Here is a 21,100-nt window from a genome sequence, read left to right on the forward strand (position 1 = left end):
AGCTCAATTGACTCCTACTGTTCAGATACCTCCTTACATAACAACTGTCGGTGTCTGTATAAAATCACAGCTATAAAGCTTGTTCTAGGGGTGTTAAAGTTTTTTTGGCATACTAATTCAAACTTAAGATGCGATATAAAGCGCAACACCAGCCGTAACCATAGTAAAACCACAATGAAACAATCTCACCAAATGTGTCCACTTGCGTAGAACTGAACACGCTCGATCCGTTTTGCGCCTGAGAATTCTAGTTTCGGATGCAGCGCCTTATGGTGAACATGCACCACTCATCAGCATATAAAACATCAGCAATGTTTTCCTATCATTATATACCGCCATCGGGGGTGACAATGGTCTGGAGGGTGAGAAAAAGTTATCGCTCTCACCGGCAGCGTGGAGGTCGGATAGCAAAATCTTTAAAAAAGGTCTCTATATTTCAGTCTACTTACCCTCAGATACAATCAATCTTTTCTACAAGCATTCCAACTACTTGAAACAGTGACCCATTCTCACCCCCTACGACGGTATCAATATTATCCTATCCTATTGTTTTGTTTAATGTACCTAAATTATTTGCGAATATACATTCCACGTACCAGTTAACGCATAATTGAAGGAGATTTTGTTCAATATATTTACGTCACTAACGGAAATTTTTTCTCCTTCTATTTTTCTGACTATTCATTTCTGACTAACATTTTCAAGAATCCTCAATTCTTTTCACGCCAAAGTGCAATACAGCTTCGCAGAGAATTTGGGTGCCTCGCTTCAGAGTTAAGCTTAATTGGTAGTCCCCATCCATAAAGCTAAGATTTTCATCAAATTCTAGATTAAGAACTTTATATTTTCCCTGCTTCACTGGACATCGGCTACTCATCGGAGGGGGTATCACCTGCAACCACCATTGTTTGGACATCTGTGGAATGATTTCACACAATCTGCCGAACCATAACACATGATAAAAGTTGAAATCCTTCTTCCGAATGCCGACCTGAATGAGTAAGTTTTGTGTCAGTGTTTGCAGCACTTCTACGGTGCCCATCAAGCGGGGTGGTTCCCCACCCGAGTTCTGTACTTTCAAAGAATCGATCGTAATCCAGCGGGGATCGCAAGTCGGGCCCGGCGTGAAACGTTGCAATTGGAATGCATTTTTGGGCTGTTTTTGAGAGGTTTATTAATGGATACATTGTGATTGTTATGTTGAGTTTGCAGACTTACAAGACCATTTGATGTCAGAAACACTGCTGCCAATACCAAAATAGTTGTGAAGTCTGACATGCTTAAAAGTAGGAAGCCTTGATGGTAATGTGTTAAATGGGACAAATAGCAAGCTCCTATAGAATAATTTAATGATTTTATAATCGTTCCCGTACGCGAAGGTTCCCCGTTGAAAATGCTGTTTCCGCTTCTCTGCGTCAGCTCTGCGTGAAATCTTGTTCGAACTGAGGGTTAGATCTAAACCCGCAAGTTGCTTGATTGTGATGTCTGTGCTTGCAGTGACTGTACGTGATTGTTGGGTTCACCTATTTTTAAACGTTTTACCAATTATAGATAAAACATAATTAAAAATCAGTAATTTTCAGAAAAATACAAAGAAGCGTTGGCTTTTCCTTGATCGAAGGCAAAAAAAATGGAAATCCATCGAAAAATGGCTGAGATATAACGTTCACAGTCTATCATATTTTCGAGACGATCTCCTATCTTTGCAATCACAAAGTGTATCCAATATGGATACTAGTTTAACGGAAAGTGCCAAAGGAACTCCTGAAGTATGTGCTGGAGAATCCCATGGCGGAATATTCATAACTCTTTAGGTGTTTCAATTGATGTTGGTTTTGTTCCACAGATCCTTAACTTTATTAGGTATAGTAAGTTTTTAGCAATGAATTATTTTTTCGTTGATCCTAAACTATGGTTATGCATTTCATTTTTGATCTTTTTCTAACTTGCTAACATTATCAAGAATCCTCAATTGTCTCCACGCTGAAGTACAACGCACTATCGCAGAGAATTTTTTCACCTTCTTTCAGTGTCAAGGACAATTCGTAGTCCCCATCGATGTAGGCTTGATTTTCGTTCAGTTCAAGGTTAAGTATCTTGTATTCTCCCTCATCTACCGGGCATATACTTGTTGGCGGGGATTCCACCTGCAACCACCACCTTTCGGACACCCGTGGAATAATATCGCACAGCTTGCCGTACCATGCGATGTGGAAAATGGTGGAACGTTCCTTTCGAATGTTTCCTTGAAAGGTTAAATTATGTGACAGATTTTGCTGCACCACTACGGTGCCCATCAGGTGAGGTGCCCCATTAGATCCGCCAGGGTTCTGCACGGCCAAAGAACTGATATCAATCCAACTGGGATCGCAAGTCGGGCTAGACTCAAAACGTTGCAACTGAAATGAACTTTTTGACTGTGTTGGAGAGGTTAATAAGTCAGTGAGTGTATTGTGATTATTTAGTTGAATTTGTTGGCAGACTTACAAGGCTATACGATATGAAGAGCACACATGTTAGAATCAGAACAATCGTTATGTCGGGCATGTTCAACAGTTGGAATCCTCGATGTCAATGTGTCAAGGGAAATGTAAAACGTTATTTAAAATGTACATTAGAATAAAGTAGACAATTCATAAATTAGATGCTATGATGGTTTTATAATCACTATATAGGGTATGCCACAACTAATGATGAATACTAGTCGGTGCGTTGTAGTTTTTGTAACAGAAGAATTTTGAAAGTTTCATCAATATACGCATGTCTTGAAACTAATACTCGACGATATTTTAATCTATGCAAACATTTCTTTGATCATTTTTACGGATGTTCTAATGATAGAATTAGAGACTAAAGTATAGATTTTGATAGTTCCGTTAGAATTCGGCAGGCATGAAGAACATAGAAGTTGATTTTCCTAAAGCAACCAGAGGAAAATTTTGGTTAACTCGAAAGTATCCCCGTCTTAATAATATGGATTGAATGTATGCATTTATTTGAATGTACAATCTCGTTGAGTATTCTATTAGATTCGGCCTCAAGTTTACGTATTTTGCGTCTACCAGCCCTATGATTGTAGTTGTAGTTGGAGCTTTTATATGTCGCAGCAAGTAGTTTTAGATGTCAAAACAAGTACAGTCGCCTCTCCATATCTCATCTCAATATTGAAGGGACCATCGAGATAGCGAGAGATTCAGGAATGGAAGGAAAATTGAAATGGGTCTGGTCCGAAAATCTGAAATGGCCAAAAAGCTCTATGCGGACGCTTTGCTCTTCGCCGACAGAAGACGTAGAATACAAGCTTGTAACACCATTTCATCCAAACAGATCTACCACCTTCCAAATACTGTCGGAACACTCAAAGTTGCGAGTAAAGCCTCTCTAGGCACCCCGGTCAACCCGCTTTCCAGAAATCCCATGACACCAACCATGGTTATGAGTCCCAACAGATCCAGCATCCTAAGCACCTCGGGCACCCCAACCATGGCGATAAGTGCTACCATGTTCAGCAGTTTACTCTTGGTTCAGCTCCACACGTTGACCCTATAGCTAGGCAAGCTCTTTCTCCATTGACTATTGGAATAACTTGCCGAGCCTACAGCTGTAAATCAATAATAGCCCCACCCCCCTCCCGCTGGGTGATCGGCTTACAGGAAGTTTGCCGTACATCTTCCGACTCTATGGATCCCTCATTCGGAGAAAGGTACAAGTAGGTACTTAAGGTAGTCTAGTCAAGTCTACACATACACAGCCATCACATGGAAGAATCTACCTAAGGTAGAGACCAAAACCCGGCATTATGTCACGAAAGGGGTCCCTTGGGACAACCACTTCAACTTGTTAGAGTTCAACGAGGACATCCTAGTCGTAAGAATCTGTCTCCAAGAAAGCATATCAATAAGCGTAGAGAATGTCTACAGGCTTGCGGCCTGCTACCAGAAACAAATATCAGAAACAAAGTGAGTAAGATTATCGACGACTTTCACTTTACTCTGTTTCTCTTGATTCATGATCCGCGTGGTGTCGACTTACTGAGAGCTTTGAGTAAACTCACATGGTGACGTTGGGCCACCGCCATCGACAGGACCACCGCAATTTGATCAATTCTCGCTTAACTTTTCAAAAGGTCCTAAGTAACATTTTTTTCATGAATTAATTTGAATAGCGCAATCGACAGAACAACATGAAAGCTTTTGATTGCGCTACTCAAATTAATTCATGAAAAAAATGTTACTTAGGACCTTTTGAAAAGTTAAGCGAGAATTCTTCTTGTAATCCAGTAGGAAGTGATTTCCGACCTTTATATGGAAGCCACTGCTTCCGAATAATGGTCGCTGCCCACGCCTCCCTTCCTAACACTTGTCGGAGGCTACGATGGCGGTATGATGCCACCGATTGGGAAGCCTATGACCACCGTCTTGGGTGCTGTTGCGTTTAGTTACAAACCAGCAGCCGGCCTGGGCACAAAGCTTTCCGTGTGTGGTGGTTGCAATTGAAATGAACTTTTTGACTGTTCTGGAAAAAAAATCATGTATTGTGATCAGTGGCGCCGGGAGTGGGTGGGACAAGTAGGACAATGTCCTACGCACGAATTTCACTGGGTGGGACAGTCAAAGCATTGTCCTAACCATGATTATTAATAGAACATATGATGTCATTAGCTGGCAAAAATCTGTGTGTTATTAAAAGATGATTTCAAATTTAATCCGAGTCTTTAGAATAATCACAGAGGTTTCTAAGATCCTAAAGGAATAGATTACTGATTAGTCTTCTGACATACGTAGAAAACAATCACACTCATGAAATGCTTTAGCCGAGCGAGCCTTTCGCATAGCAGAGTGTGATTAATTCGCACTTTAAACAAATCCGCCCATCCGTTGTTGGCATGTGGGGCATGTGATGTTTTTCGAATAATAAACAAGGGGGTCTCGCTTGACTGTGGTTATACAAGATTGGACAAATCAATCATCCGAAAGATATTCAATTCGCAAAAAAGAGCTAACCACGGTGGAGATTGGTATTCGGATTCTGATGGCTTTTCCGCAAACGTGACCTTCAAGTGGTCTTGTTGTGTAGGGGTTAACACACCTATCCAGAGAGTAGGAGGTTGAGGGTTCGAGTCCCTTCAAGACACGTGGATTCCTTTTCGCTAATTTCATATCAATTTGTCCATTTCAAAACATATGCTGTGCATATGTACACCAAGATATTTAACAAAAAAAAAGACTACTGATTGTTCTTTTGGACTTTGAGCACCTTATAATATCAAAAGCGTTCAAGATGTCTAAAGCAAGGATCTGTTCGATCATCTTATAATTTGGGTTCATTCATTCAAAAGTTTATCAATATTACCTAATTTCAGAAGCTGACTTTCAAAATGTGTAGTATGGTGAACTTCTTATCTGAAGATTTTTCTACAACTCTGCCTAACAAATCGTTGTTAGAATTTCACTAAAAACGGAGGTAATGTGCTAGTTGCAGTAAATTATAAATGATAATAAAATATCAACCGTCTAAGACGAATTAAGTACTCTCCATTGAATTCCACTAAGTAATTTTCGATATCCTTGTAGAAACGTATTTCGACCACAACTTCTGTCTCGTACTTGACTCGACTGAGACACTGAAGACGACCACGTGTGGTCGAAATACGTATCTGCAAAGATATCGAAAATTACTTAGTGGAATTAAATGGAGAGTACTTAATTCGTCTTAGACGGTTGAAATACATTCCACTAAAAGAGCTTTATATATTTTTCTGAATAACATATCATTTACTCAGTTTTAGTTACTGCAACTAACGCTTTATGTCCGTTATAAGTAGAATTCAATTAACAGACTATTAGGGAGAGTTGTAACGAAACTTGTAAACGAAACTCGCGGGCAGCAGGGACTATGTCCAAGGGCTTGACAATCCCTCCCCAGGCCATCTGCGAGTTGTGAGGTTTGCCTAGGATGTGGTGGGGTTTGACAGTGGGCCCTGTTAAACCTCTATAAAAAGCTGCATGTATCCGCAAGTAGGCCCCACCAAAGCGACCGTGTGCCGCTCAAAGCGCACAAGCCCAAGTCCTGGTGTTAGGTGGGACGCTAAACAGCCCTGACACGACGGCCCTCCGACGAGACATGAGGTTTGCGCAGGCCCAATAAGCCGCCTAGAAAACCAATCATTACGAACAATATAAGAGATAATGCGACTCGATATAATCGGCAAAGACCTAGGCGACGAATACAGGATCACGATTGGAAGCTTGGAACATGGAATTGCAAGTCGCTAGGTTTCGCAGGTTGCGACAGGATGATCTACGATGAATTACATCCCCGGAACTTCGACGTCGTGGCGCTGCAGGAGATTTGCTGGACAGGACAGAAAGTGTGGAAAAGCGGGCATCGAGCGGCTACCTTCTACCAAAGCTGTGGCACCACCAACGAGCTGGGAACCGGCTTCATAGTACTGGGTAAGATGCGCCAACGCGTGATTGGGTGGCAGCCAATCAACGCAAGGATGTGCAAGCTGAGGATTAAAGGCCGTTTCTTCAACTATAGCATCATCAACGTGCACTGCCCACACGAAGGGAGACCCGACGACGAGAAAGAAGCGTTCTACGCACAGCTGGAGCAGACATACGATGGATGCCCACTGCGGGACGTTAAAATCGTCATCGGTGACATGAACGCACAGGTAGGAAGGGAGGAAATGTATAGACCGGTCATCGGACCGGATAGTCTGCACACTGTATCGAATGACAACGGCCAACGATGCATAAACTTCGCAGCCTCCCGCGGAATGGTAGTCCGAAGCACCTTCTTTCCCCGCAAAAATATCCACAAGGCCACATGGAGATCACCTAACCAAGAAACGGAAAACCAAATCGATCACGTTCTAATCGACGGTAAATTCTTCTCCGACATCACGAATGTCCGCACTTACCGCAGTGCGAATATTGAATCCGACCACTACCTCGTTGCAGTATGTCTGCGCTCAAAACTCTCGACGGTGTACAACACGCGTCGAAGTCGGACGCCGCGGCTTAACATTGGGCGGCTACAAGACGGTAGACTAGCCCAAGAATACGCACAGCAGCTGGAAGTGGCACTCCCAACGGAAGAGCAGCTAGGCGCAGCGTCTCTTGAAGATGGCTGGAGAGATATTCGATCCGCCATTGGTAGCACCGCAACCGCTGCACTAGGCACGGTGCCCCCGGATCAGAGAAACGACTGGTATGACGGTGAATGTGAGCAGTTAGTGGAAGAGAAGAATGCAGCATGGGCGAGATTGCTGCAACACCACACGAGGGCGAACGAGGCACGATATAAACAGGCGCGGAACAGACAAAACTCGATTTTCCGGAGGAGAAAGCGCCAGCAGGAAGATCGAGACCGTGAAGAAACGGAGCAACTGTACCGCGCTAATAACACACGAAAGTTCTATGAGAAGTTAAACCGTTCACGTAAGGGCCACGTGCCACAGCCTGATATGTGTAAGGACATAAACGGGAACCTTCTTACGAACGAGCGTGAGGTGATCCAAAGGTGGCGGCAGCACTACGAAGAGCACCTGAATGGCGATGTGGCAGACGAAGATGGCGGTATGGTGATGGACCTGGGAGAACGCGCGCAGGACATAATTCTACCGGCTCCGGATCTCCAGGAAATCCAGGAGGAGATTGGCCGGCTGAAGAACAACAAAGCCCCTGGGGTTGACCAACTACCAGGAGAGCTATTTAAACATGGTGGTGAGGCACTGGCTAGAGCGCTGCACTGGGTAATTACCAAGATTTGGGAGGAGGATGTTCTGCCACAGAAGTGGATGAAAGGTGTCGTGTGTCCCATCTACAACAAGGATGGTAAGCTGGATTGCAGCAACTACCATGCAATCAAATTGCTGAACACCGCCTACGAGGTACTCTCCCAAATGTTATGCCGTCGACTAGCACCAACTGCAAGGGAGTTCGTGGGGCAGTACCAGGCGGGTTTTATGGGCGAACGCTCCACCACGGACCAGGTGTTCGCCATTCGCCAAGTACTGCAGAAGTGCCGCGAATACAACGTGCCCACACATCATCTATTCATCGACTTCAAAGCCGCATATGATACAATCGATCGGGACCAGCTATGGCAGCTAATGCACGAACACGGTTTTCCGGATAAACTGACACGATTGATCAAAGCGACGATGGATCGGGTGGGGCATTCTCGAGTCCCTTCGAAACCCGCAGAGGGTTACGGCAAGGTGATGGTCTTTCGTGTTTGCTATTCAACATCGCTTTGGAAGGTGTAATACGAAGAGCAGGGATTAACACGAGTGGTACAATTTTCAATAAGTCCGTCCAGCTATTTGGTTTCGCCGACGACATAGATATTATGGCACGTAACTTTGAGAAGATGGAGGAAGCCTACATCAGACTGAAGAGGGAAGCTAAGCGGATCGGACTAGTCATCAACACGTCGAAGACGAAGCACATGATAGGCAGAGGTTCAAGAGAAGACAATGTGAGCCACCCACCGCGAGTTTGCATCGGTGGTGACGAAATCGAGGTGGTAGAAGAATTTGTGTACTTGGGCTCACTGGTGACTGCCGAAAATGACACCAGCAGAGAAATTCGAAGACGCATAGTGGCTGGAAATCGTACGTACTTTGGACTCCGCAAGACGCTCCGATCGAATAGAGTTCGCCGCCGTACCAAACTGACAATCTACAAAACGCTAATTAGACCGGTAGTCCTCTACGGACACGAGACCTGGACGATGCTCGTGGAGGACCAACGCGCACTTGGAGTTTTCGAAAGGAAAGTGCTGCGTACCATCTATGGTGGGGTGCAGATGGCGGACGGTACGTGGAGGAGGCGAATGAACCACGAATTGCATCAGCTGTTGGAAGAACCATCCATCGTTCACACCGCGAAAATCGGACGACTGCGATGGGCCGGGCACGTAGCCAGAATGTCGGACAGTAACCCGGTGAAAATGGTTCTCGACAACGATCCGACGGGCACAAGAAGGCGAGGTGCGCAGCGGGCAAGGTGGATCGATCAGGTGGAAGATGACTTGCGGACCCTCCGTAGACTGCGTGGTTGGCGACGTGTAGCCATGGACCGAGCCGAATGGAGAAGACTCTTATATACCGCACAGGCCACTTCGGCCTTAGTCTGAATAAATAATAAATAATAATGTAACGAAACTTTCGCACTAGAAGTTCGCCATACTAAACGTTTTAGAATTCAGCATCTGGAATGATTTATTGACAATCTACTAGATGATCAAACCTAGATTACTAAATGATCAGTAATATCCTTGGTCTTAAAGTTTTCCAGAGGTAAAAAAGTAGTTGGAAATGGGATTAGCAAATGGGATTAATTAAAAAAATTGAAAGTATTGATAGATGAAGTGGATTTAAACAAATTATTGGAAACCCGTGGAAAAAAGTTTTCTACAAAAATCTGGTCCATGTGTGGCAGTGAAACAGTACTTGCCGTTTACTACATAAATCATATATTCAATTGCTTTGAAACCATCGAAGTAGGCCTAATGTGAACCACAACTTAGAGTCACATCATCAGCAATCAAAGCAATCGGGGAATGTGTCGTCCATCACATTCAGTGAACAAACAGTGCGATAAGATGTTCCAAGTGGCTCCCGCTTGCCAACATACAGAATAAACTCCATAGTCCGTAAAAAATTCTGAGGTCTCAAAAGATTCCTTGACAATCATACGATTTCTTAAAAGTTCGCTTTGAATCGCTAGATCCATAACCAATAATAAGCAATAATTGATTCAAACCTATGAAAATTTATTTTATACACATTTTTGTGATCCATGACTTCTGATGGAAGTTTATAAAAATGTTCGATAATCGAGAATTAATATAGGTATGTCATGCTTCTTCTTAGTTATCCTTAAACAATCTTGGAAAGCAATATTTTTCCAGAGAATCGTAGAAAACTAATCAAATTATCTGAGTATTCTGTCCGCAAAGATTGTTTTAAGTCCAGATTATTTCTAGAATTGAAAAGCATAACTGTCTTATATTGATATGAATTTCATTTCAACATGGGACGGTAACTTTTACGCTTTTGGCGCCAGCATACGTAGAATGTGCATTAGAGTGATTCAAATTTTGACTTTTTTGCTCCCCGATGCTTAAACGATTGCATTTGCCATTTTAACAATCCTCTTGAATTTTTGACAAATTTGAATGTAATTTGGTTGTGCACACGCCATTTAAAGTTCGTATGGAAATTACTGTGAAAATCGACCCTTATGTGAAATATCGTTCCGTGAGGTGGCCCTTGAACTATTTATATATAATCAACATATTGACTACATAGAATACTTCTTAAGCTGAAAGCCAGTTGTTGTTGCGAAGTGATTTGTCGTTTAGAAACAAAGTTATGTCTTCAAACAAACAAAAATGCTCATTATTGATATTGATGTTATTCTTTTACGTCTGTCATAAGACGAGTTTGAACAATCCCATTGAATTCCACCACTTAATTGTATCCTGACAGATACGTATTTCGACCTCAACAGTAAGGCCGTCTTCAGTGTCTTGTACTTGTCGAGTCAAGTACAAGACACTGAAGACGGCCTTACTGTTGAGGTCGAAATACGTATCTGTCAGGATACAATTAAGTGGTGGAATTCAATGGGATTGTTGAAACTCGTCTTATGACAGGTGAAAACATTCCACTAAAAAGCTCAAAATAATTTTCTTATTCTTTTACGTGTTAAATTAAATTTTCCTCGATTCAGCATTCGCCTAATAATTTTTCTTGCAAGCATCAAATCGTTTCGCAACAAAGACGACCTGTTTCCTGGTAAAAAATTATACGTTGCCGATGTACTCATATGCTTTCAGAGCTTGATGGGAAGAGTTGGGGAACGGTTTTGTATAAAAGTTACTGTTATCATAGTAATTTTCATACGAACTTCAAACTGCGCGTGCTCAGACAATTTAGATCCAAATTAGCCCAAAATTTAGGAGGATAATTAAAATGACAAACGCAATCGTTTAAGCATCGGGGGGCAAAAAAGTCAAAATTTGAATCACTCTAATGTGCATCAATTTCGGAAACAAGCTTGGTGATCTAGTGACTACCGCTTCTGCTTATAAGCAGGAGGTCGTTGGTTCGATCGCATGCTCGTCCTTTTCCTATGCTGTATGTCTTAGTTATTTCTGTGGTTCACGTTCTACCGAAACTATTCCTTCTGCTATCAAGCTTGGTGATCTACACTAACAGCTCCAAAACCTTCCGTGGCACCTGTGAGAGGTCTCTACACCTCTGTAGTAAGAAATGCAGCTCTCGGTCACAGGTAACGGGTGGAAGTGATACTACTGTCATGCTACAGTCTAGGCTTGTAACATCCACGAATTTTTGCCAATCGCTTAAAGCCAACGCTAATACCATAACTATTGCTCAAACTGGCATTTCCTATTTGTCCTACCCACGACTCGCAACCTGGATTCGCCTCTGATTGTGATTGTTTAGCTGAATTGGTCAGTGAACTTACAAAGCCATTCGAAGAACGCAACTGTTAGTGACTGATGAAAATGTATTGCTTTTTTATTTACTTAGAAACGGAAACTCGTTGACCGCTAAGAGTTTTCCTTGAAAATAAAAAAAAATCCAGAGAAAATTCTTGAGAATCTCCAGTTTGTTGAATTGCGTATAAATTTGGCCGTCTCTCTCCTAACTCTTAATTTCTCACTTTGATGACCCTTTCGGCCAAATGATCCTTTTGACCAAACGACACTTTCGGTCAAATGACCCAATCGATCAAATGACTTTTCGGCCAAATGACCCTTTCGACCAAATGCTTCTTTCGGTCAAATGGCCGTCAGCCAAATGACCCTGTCGGCCAAATGGCCTATTCAGCCAAATGACCTTTCGGCCAAATGACCCCTTCGGCCAAATGGTCTGTTCGGCCAAATGGTCTGTTCGGCCAAATGGTATATTCGGCCAAACAACTTTCGGCCAAGTGGCCTTCGGCCAAATGGAATTCAGCCGAACGGTATTCGGCCAAACGGCTCTTCCCCAAAATAGCCACCGATCAAGTTCATTGTGTGACCAATTCATTTGCCAATTTTGAAGAGTACTCTGACGGACTAATGAATTCTAAATTATTCGAACGGTGAAAATAAACGATCATTTGTATTTGTATTTTAAATTTATTCATCGGACTGTGCTGTCTACATGAAATTCTTAAATCTAGTTGTGGTCAAACATTAAAAACATTACATAAGGCTCAGCAAACGACAGCGAAATCTGGATGTTGAAATCTGGAAATTAAATTCGTCGGACACTTCGTTGAATCGATGAATCATGGCGACAATAGAACTGTTAGAAGCATAGTTAGTTGCTTGTGGCTCCTCGTATAGCAGCGCTCGCGCTTGAAGCGTTCGGACAGGTGCGTATAAACTAATTATCGACAGCTACTCAGGAGTATCGTATTCGGATGTTAAAATCTTGGCAATAAAAACACACTGAGCAACATTCCTTCGCTTGGCTAGAGTATCCAACCAGACGACAGCGATCAGCGTAGGCAGGCAAACTCAACGGGTCATTCTATCATTCTGACGAATCTTCTTTGGACAGATTCGAACCGCTTACTCCATACAGCCTGATAGGGATTCCAAACAGGAGATGCAAACCCTAGTATTGAGCGAACCAGAGAGCAGTACAAAGCTTTGTAACACAACGGATCTTGAAACTCGAGGATTGGTAAAATAAATTACCGAAACCGTCGGATGCAGAAGTAAACTTGTTTTTGCTGCGTTACAAGACTGCAACAGCCGAAAACTACACGTTTCCGTTATGTATCCACAGTCGTTAAGCATTAATTCATATAACATCGTCAGTTCACACGAAGCAGCCGTCAAGGAGCATGCTAACAACTCAGTTCTTTGAGCACCTTTCGTTGAAGTTTAATTAGTGTCTCCGTCTTAGCTACTTCCTATTGTGCTGGATGTCTCTTGTGCTTGAAGCTGGATGTCTCTTGTACAGTGAAACGATTATAAATTGGGAGTGAAAAGTGAGAAGTGGAACATTTCACTTCTCACTGTTCATGTCTCATATCTCACCTCACATTTCATATTTATTACTTCTTACTAGCAAAGCATAGCATATCATAGTTACGGTGTACTTCGTAGATTGGACACTAGTGACTAGGGACTAGGGACTCTTTTGAAATCTCTGTTCAGATTGCTATCAGAAATCAAATCAATGTAGGACAAAAATCACGAAAGCATGAGGTTTACTACTCCTGGCCACGCCTATCTTCACCGTAACTGGGGAGGGAAAGGAAGTGTTGATGTAGTACTTACTTAACGAGAGGCCTCCGACTCAGCGACACCCTCATAAATACCACGGAGTTGGATATTGGGGAAGGTATTCGTAGGGTCAGGATTTGCCTGTAGCTGACAATATGACCGTGATAGCTCTTACACCGCAACACACCACGCAAAGGTGTCTACCCAGCGTTACGAGGGAATTTCATTTTTCTTACTTCTTACTTCGCAATAATTGATAATCACTCGACACTTTTTATATTATGTTCGGTTCAATCAAACAACAACCTTGGGCCAACAATCTACTGTTCCCGAAACATCAATTTGTTCGTGAATTCGACAATGAAAGAATACGGACTAATGTTTCGGCAACGACTCTTAGCGCGAAACAACGGATACGAAAAGGAGCATGGAACGTTTTAACCCTCGCCCAGCAGAGTAAATTGGCACAAGTAGCCAATGAAGCTTGAGATCCTGGGACTGAGTGAAGATCGACTCAAAATCGTATGTACATATTATGGTGGTTCAAAAAATCGATTTTGCTCCACAGTGCTCATCTGATTCTTTATCATGTTCTGAGTGTCCTCTGAACATTTGAGCTCATTTGGATTAGAACTGATTTAGCACAAGCCGTTTCAAGTTTACATGCAAATTAGTATGGGGGAATTTATTTTTTCATTATACTGTTAATGACGTTTCCCCATTAAGCGCAGGCTAAAAGAAAACCTACATAGCTAGAAGGAATACTCAACAGCTTTCACCCAACGAAAACCGCATAATTATTATTCGCCCCAATAATTAGTAATCGATTTTAAGGCAGGTTGTGAATCTTTAGTCATGATCGTTAAACTTCTTTGAGGGCATCACTGAAATGTGCAGTGCAACATAGTAGCCTGAATTTACGTGTGCTATATTTCGCGCCACGAGCAGCAATGTTGCCTGTTGAGGAGTTATGTAATTAGCTCCAGAAGACTACGGGATAGATTAAATTCGATTACTAATTATTGGAACGATTCATCAACATGCGGTTTTCGTTGGGTGAAAGCTGTTGAGTATTCCTTTTAGCTATGTAGGTTTTTTTTCAACCTGCGCTTTATAAGGAAGCGTCATAATCAGTTTAAAGGAAACATTAATTTTCCCATACTAATTTGCATGCAAACTTGAAACGGCTTGTGCTCAATCAGTTTTAATCCAAATGAGCTCAAATTTTCAGAGGACACTCAGAACATGATACAGAATCAAATGAGCGCTGTGGAGCAAAATCGATTTTTTGAACCACCCTAGTACATATATCGCCTCCACTTTGGCGAACAGCGAATTTGTGCATTAATTACGATTAAAAATGAGTTATACGTATCAAAAGTATTTTTGAATGTGATATAATTTGCTTCCATGAGTCGATACCGAGCTACATCAAGAACATCGACTCATGGAGGATTGACTGTATTCCAGGTCATCCAAACTGTCTTTTACCACATGATCTACGATCTTAAGCTTTCAAAGTAGCGTTTCTTGTCACTCAATATCTCGAAATATGTTTACATCTATTGGAAAAAATACCGCTAGACTGCTCTGAGCTAGTCACTCAGATCTAAACACAAAATTTTGATACGTGTTCAACCGCACCCATTAAATCTTATGGTAGTATAACATCCAAGCTACCCTTTGTCGTATCCTTGTGATTTTAAAATGGACGCAATATAACTTCCCGCGATAAGTGTCTGCGACTACACTCCACAAAGTTCGATTACAGAATGACGCTTGGTTGCTATGACCGGCAATACATCCTTTTCACTCTCTCTCGCTCAGTTTCTCTCTCCGTTCAGCCAATCGGAAACTCACAACGGTATGCGTTTTGCGTTCTCGTGTTTCCGGTTACGATTTTCAATCACGAACGCAAACTCTGAGAATTTCACTCAGACATGAAATGACACTGTTAACTAATATCACCATGACGTAATGATTTTTATAATCTACAACAGAATTCAATAATTAAATTTAAGCTTAATTCTTCTACCAAATGATATAAAATATCTAATGCGCGGTATCCTTTAAATATTCATCATTTTTTTGATGATCATCATTATAAATTATTACTTACTTGATACTTGATGGGCTATAGCTCTTCGATGAACCTACGCCGAATGGAGTATCCTTCTCCACTGGACTCGATCCTGGGCCAATCGCTTCCAGTCGCCCTGAACATTGAGCGCCCTCAGGTCCTCTTCAACTGCAAAAAGCCATCGTGTACGCGGCCTTCCACGAAGCCTGCGACCTCTTCCGGGTTCTCTACTAAATATGATCTTCGCTTGACGTTCTTCCGGCATACGAACAACGTGACCAGCCCACCATAGTTTGTCGTGTTGTATAAGCTTAATAATATCCAGCCCTTTATACACCTGGTACAATTCGTGATTCATGCGACGCCGCCAGATACCGTTCTCCTGTTTACCGCCGAGTATTGTCCGCAGCACCTTACGCTCAAACACTTCGAGAGCTCTCCGATCAGCCTCCTTTAACGTCCATGTCTCATGGCCGTATAAAGCCACCGGAAGAATCAGAGTAGTATACAGCGCGAGTTTTGTTTTCGTTTGCAGACTACGGGACTTAAACTGGTTACGAAGTCCGTAATAAACCCTATTTGCAGCTGCAATACGCCTTTTCACCTCGCGGGTAACATCATTATCGCACGTCACTAATGTTCCAAGATACACAAATTCTTCTACCACTTCAAATTTTCCACCATCCAGCACTATTTCGCTACCACCACCACTAATGAACCCACGTTGATTGCCAGCGACCATGTACTTCGTTTTACTGGTATTGATCGTGAGTCCAATCTTCGCTATCTTCCTTTTTAAAGGCGCAAAAGCCTCTTCCACGGCACGGCGATCAATTCCGATAATATCGATATCGTCCGCAAATCCCAGGAGCATATGCGATTTTGTGATAATGCTACCGCTTCTTTGCACACCAGCTCTCCTAATCGCTCCATCGAGCGCTATATTGAACACGAACAGTAGGCTCGAGAGTGCACCACCCTGCTTTAATCCATCTAAGGTAACAAATAATGACGATATTTCATCCGCAACCCTTACCCTTGATTTCGATCCGTCCAATGTTATACGAATCAGCCGTATCAGTTTCACCGAAAAACCATGTTCAAGCATAATTTGCCATAATTCATTCCGTTTCACTGAATCGTACGCCGCCTTGAAATCAATAAACAGATGATGTGTCTGCAAGTTGTACTCCCGGAATTTATCAAGGATTTGTCTCAGGGTAAACATTTGATCCGTCGTTGATCGGCCCTCACGAAAACATGCTTGGTATTCACCGACGAAGGACTCTTCAAGCGGTCTCAATCTGATAAGAAAATTATTTTGAGCTTTTTAGTGGAATGTCTTCACTTGTCATAAGACGAGTTAGTACAATTCAATGGGATTGTACTAACTCGTCTTATGACAAGTGGGTCTCAATCTGTTGAACAGAATACGGGACATAATTTTGTACGCCGAATTAAGGAGGGTTATTCCTCGGTAATTGGCGCACTCCAGTCTGTGCCCTTTCTTAAAGAGAGGGCAAATGAGGCCGTCCAACCAGCTAGCAGGCATTTCCTCGTCTTCCCATATTTTCGACATAATATGGTGCAGAACTTCATAAAGCTGCTCACTGCCATGTTTGAGAAGTTCAGCCGGGAGCTGGCCCTTCCAGCAGCCTTATTGTTTTTCAGCTCTTTGACAGCTTTTTTAACCTCATCTAGTGTAGGTGACTCCACAGCTTGTCCATCGTCGCTAATATTTATTCTGTTCACCGTTGCACCGTCACTTTCTCCATTCAACAAAGTCTCGAAGTGTTGCTTCCACCTGCCAGCCACTTCAGTTTTTTTCTGTCAGCAAATTCCCTTGTTGGTCGTTGCACATGACGGGAGATGGCGCTGTCTTTCTCCGCACGCCATTGACAGACTCATAAACCTCCGCATATCGTTCTGCTCAATTTTTTCCTGTGCCTCACTAATAACTTGTTCTTCGTACTCTTTTTTCTTCCTGTGGTGGGTTCGTTTTTCGGCTGCTCTTGCTTCCTTGTACCGATCTCTATTCGATAGGGTACCTGACACCAACATCCGGCTTTTGCCAACGTTCTTCTCGTCTGTCACTCTCTGACACTCCACATCGAACCAACCCGTCCTGGGTCGCCTCTGTGCAGTGCCTACCACTTCTCGTGCTGTTGTGCTCATCGCTCCATGGATCGACTCCCATAGATCGTTGATGTTGTCGCTAACGTTGATTGCACTTATCCGTTCGTCGAGCGGATGATTGCACTTATCCGATTGTAACGCATCGTTCGCTGTGATCTTTCGTTCGATACAGTTGACAACCGTGATCGAATTTTACTGACAACGAGGTAGGGATCAGAGTCAATGTTCGGACCTCTGAATGTCCGCACATCGATAACATCCGAGAAATGGCGCCCATCCACCAGAACATGGTCTATCTGGTTGCAAGTTTCACCATTTGGGTGTCTCCAGGTGTGCTTTCGTGCAAAGTAGGTGCTACTGATGGCCATCCCTCTGGCAGCAGCAAAATTTACTAGCCGTAGGCCGTTAAATTTTGCTGCTGTCATTGGTAGCGGAGTGAAGGATCTCCCTACCGATTATGGGACGGAAAAAGTCCTCTGTACCGACCTGAGCGTTAGCGTCTCCGATAACAATTTTCACGTCATGCTTTGGGCACTCTCCATAGGCTTTATCAAGACATTCATAAAACGTGTCCTTCACGTCGTCGGATTTATCGTTTGTCGGTGCGTAAACGTTGATTAGGCTGTAATTGAAGAATTTTCCCCGTATCCTCAACACACAGATTCGTTCGCTAATGGGTTTCCACCGCATCACTCGCTTCATCTGCTTGCCCATCACTACGAAACCAACTCCATGCTCTGCTTTTTCACCGCCGCTGTGATAGATGTTATACTTGAATGCAGTATTGGTCGTGGGGTCCACGGCTCGGAATTCACGTTCTCCGGATCTAGGCCATCGGACGTCTTGAATAGCAGCCACGTTCACTCCAACCTTCTGCAGTTCACGAGCCAGAAGGCTCACTCGTCCAGGTTCATTTAGGGTCCTGACATTCCAGGTACCGAGTTTCCAATCATAGTCCTTATTTCGTTGCCGGGTCGGTTGCCAAAAATAACGTTCTCTTTTTCTTCTATCTCCATTTTTCGTGGTATTGGAGAGGCTTCAGTAAGCTACCTTACCGGGGTCGCGTTACCTACATCGCAATGATGGGGCCACCTTAGGTATAGCTAACGCGATACAGCATTTCGTTAATCAGCCGCTGGGTACCAGGCAGACGCTGTTTGAGCCGCACCTCCTGGTGAACAGACGCTCGAGGCGTACCTTCTCACTCTAGCTGATGTCAGAAGGACAACAGTGCCCAGGCTGCACTACCAGCTAAGTACACAACCCTTAGCTGGCGGTCTTTTGTTATCGGACGACCCGTGGAAGCGTGAGATAGGGACTTGTGGGGACCAGAGCTCTGTTGGGCGCTCCTTCCTTGATGTCAACCCACCATTTTGCAGCCCTATTATTACCCATCATTATTTTACAATCCATATTTCAATAACTTTCGAGGAACGTGTACTTATTGTCGTATAATGCGAACATAGCGCTTAGCATCTCTTTTAGTTGTTTACACTATGCTTAGGCTACGGGATTCAAGCATCTTACAAAATTATAAACAAAGAAAATGAAATCAAGACATACGTTCAGGTAATGTAAGTCTAAATGTAGGCAAAAATAGATTGAACTCTTCTATGACTTGATTTAATCTATTCAACCGTTGAGCTAAAACCTGAACTTTTTCTAAATTCCGATTGTTTCGGTATTTCCATGTGACTTTCCTCTAAATATCCGACGGAAAACTCTTTGAATTTTCCGTGAATTTTTAAAAGAATTTTCTGTGAAAATTGTTCATGTAAAATAAGGAGAATTTCCGATAAAAATTATGAACAATTTCTTGTCTTTATTCATGAGAGTTGAAACTGGAAATTCAGTATAAAATTTCTATTTAATAATTTCTGTAAAAAAAGTTATAAAAGGAATCCTTCAAAATTTAAAAGGAAAATTCATCTCGATTTCCACAACTCCCACAATAAATCCCTTTCAATTTCTACAAGAAAATTGTCTTAATTAATTTTCATAGAAAATTCTTACGAATATCGAAAAGAAATTGAAATTGTGCTGGTGTTAAATGGATATTTCTCATAATTTTCAAGGTAAATTTCTGCAGGAAAATCTCTCTGAAAGAAATTCAGAGGAAACTTGCTACACACTTTCGTTAAATTGTTCCTTGAAATCCTTCGATTATTCTTCTAGAAATATCTTTGGACATTCTTCCAGTGTTTTCTCTGCGAATTCCTCTATGAATTTCTTCAAAAAATCGTCCTGGTATTCATTCTGTAATCCCTCCAGGAAATTGTCCAGAATTTCAGGAATTTTCCGAAAAATCCTCCAGTAATTCTTCTAGGACTTTTTTCGAAAGTTTCCCCCGGGATTGCGGCGGAATCTCCACCAGGGATTCCTCCGTATGTTCCTCCTCTGGAAGATCCTTTAAGAAAGTTGTCGAATGACTCTTCAAGAATGGCTCCGGCAGTATATTATGAAATTTATCTGGTATTTCCTCCAGGATTCCTTTCGGAAATTTCTGCAGCAATACCTCAAGAAGCTCCTCCAAGAATTCATCCAGAACTACCTCCAAGAATTTCTCCAGAAGTTTCTTCAGGAATTCAACCGGAAAATCCTTCAGTTATTCCTCAGGAATATCCTTCAGATATTCATCAGGAAAATCCTTCAGTTATTCCTCCAGAATTCATCCTGAAGTTTATACAGGAATTCCTTCTTAAGTTCCTTCAAGAATTCTTCCAGAAGTTCCTTCTGAACTTTTTCCGGAAGTTTCTTCAGTAAACCTTTTGGATGTTCCAACAGGAATTCCTCGGGAAATTTCTTCAGGAGACTTCCAGAAGTAATTAGAAGCTCCATCCACAAGGAATTAGTACAAGTTATAAGAAGCTCCATCAGGAATTTATCCGGAAAATGATCTAGAAATTTTACCAGAAGTTCCTTCAGAAAATTCTCTGGATGTTTCTTCAAGTATATTCTTTAAAAAGAAATTTGGAAGAATTCCACGTGAAAATTCAGTTTAAAAATCCGACTCAGTACAAAATCCAGGGGAAACTCGTTATAAAAATATTGAAGAATTTTAAAGACTTATTGGATTTTGAAATTTCTCGTCGATAATCATAATTTTAATATTGAAGACACTTGAAGACATTTTTAAAGGACTATGAAAATATAATCTGGCATCCCTGCCCGTAATAGTAACTAGTGATTCTACACCCTTGAGGTGCAATTAACAGTTGTAGCGGTGCTTTTTTCACTGCTCGTAGGATAGACTTGGATATTCTGGATTATCCAAACTATACTTCTATTCGTGACTACAATTCAACAGTTGTAAAGAAATATTTTCTCAAAGTTGTTATATGCATGTGATTATTACAGTTGAATATATATTGGAGTTTTTAGCGACGGGAAAATGCTGCGCTTTTTATCAAAGGAAGTGTATAATGACGTAGGGCTACGCCTACGTTTTGGATATGGAATATAGAAATAAGACACCATTACGAAATATGATAGGTTTTAGAGAATATTTTCAACGGATTTCCATGATTCTTCAATCGGTTGCAAACTTATCTAAGATTCAGTAACACCAATGAAATCTAATAATGTTTTATTGTAAAATATTGATCAGTTTTCACC

General features: G+C 42.1%; 1 protein-coding gene across 1 annotated transcript; it reads right to left on the reverse strand.

Annotated features, from left to right (window-relative positions):
- Window positions 1-700: 700 nt before the first annotated feature.
- On the reverse strand, window positions 701-1,420 carry LOC134221491 (uncharacterized). The gene is made up of 2 exons (XM_062700685.1): window positions 1,219-1,420; window positions 701-1,156 (listed from the first exon to the last, which is right to left on the reverse strand). The coding sequence occupies exons 1-2, from the start codon at window positions 1,276-1,278 to the stop codon at window positions 701-703; spliced, it is 516 nt and encodes a 171-aa protein (XP_062556669.1). The 5' UTR covers window positions 1,279-1,420.
- Between the last annotated feature and the right edge of the window lie 19,680 nt (window positions 1,421-21,100).

The sequence above is a fragment of the Armigeres subalbatus genome, chromosome 3 (genome assembly GCF_024139115.2).
Source record: "Armigeres subalbatus isolate Guangzhou_Male chromosome 3, GZ_Asu_2, whole genome shotgun sequence".
Lineage (NCBI taxonomy): Eukaryota > Metazoa > Arthropoda > Insecta > Diptera > Culicidae > Armigeres > Armigeres subalbatus.

What these genes read in the sequence shown, in the direction of transcription:
- LOC134221491 (XM_062700685.1), bottom strand. Translation starts at nt 1,278, where the DNA reads ATGTCAGACTTCACAACTATTTTGGTATTGGCAGCAGTGTTTCTGACA. An exon ending in TTCTGACATCAAATGGTCTT is followed by an intron (nt 1,157 to 1,218) that starts GTAAGTCTGCAA and finishes TCTCAAAAACAG; the next exon opens with CCCAAAAATGCATTCCAATT.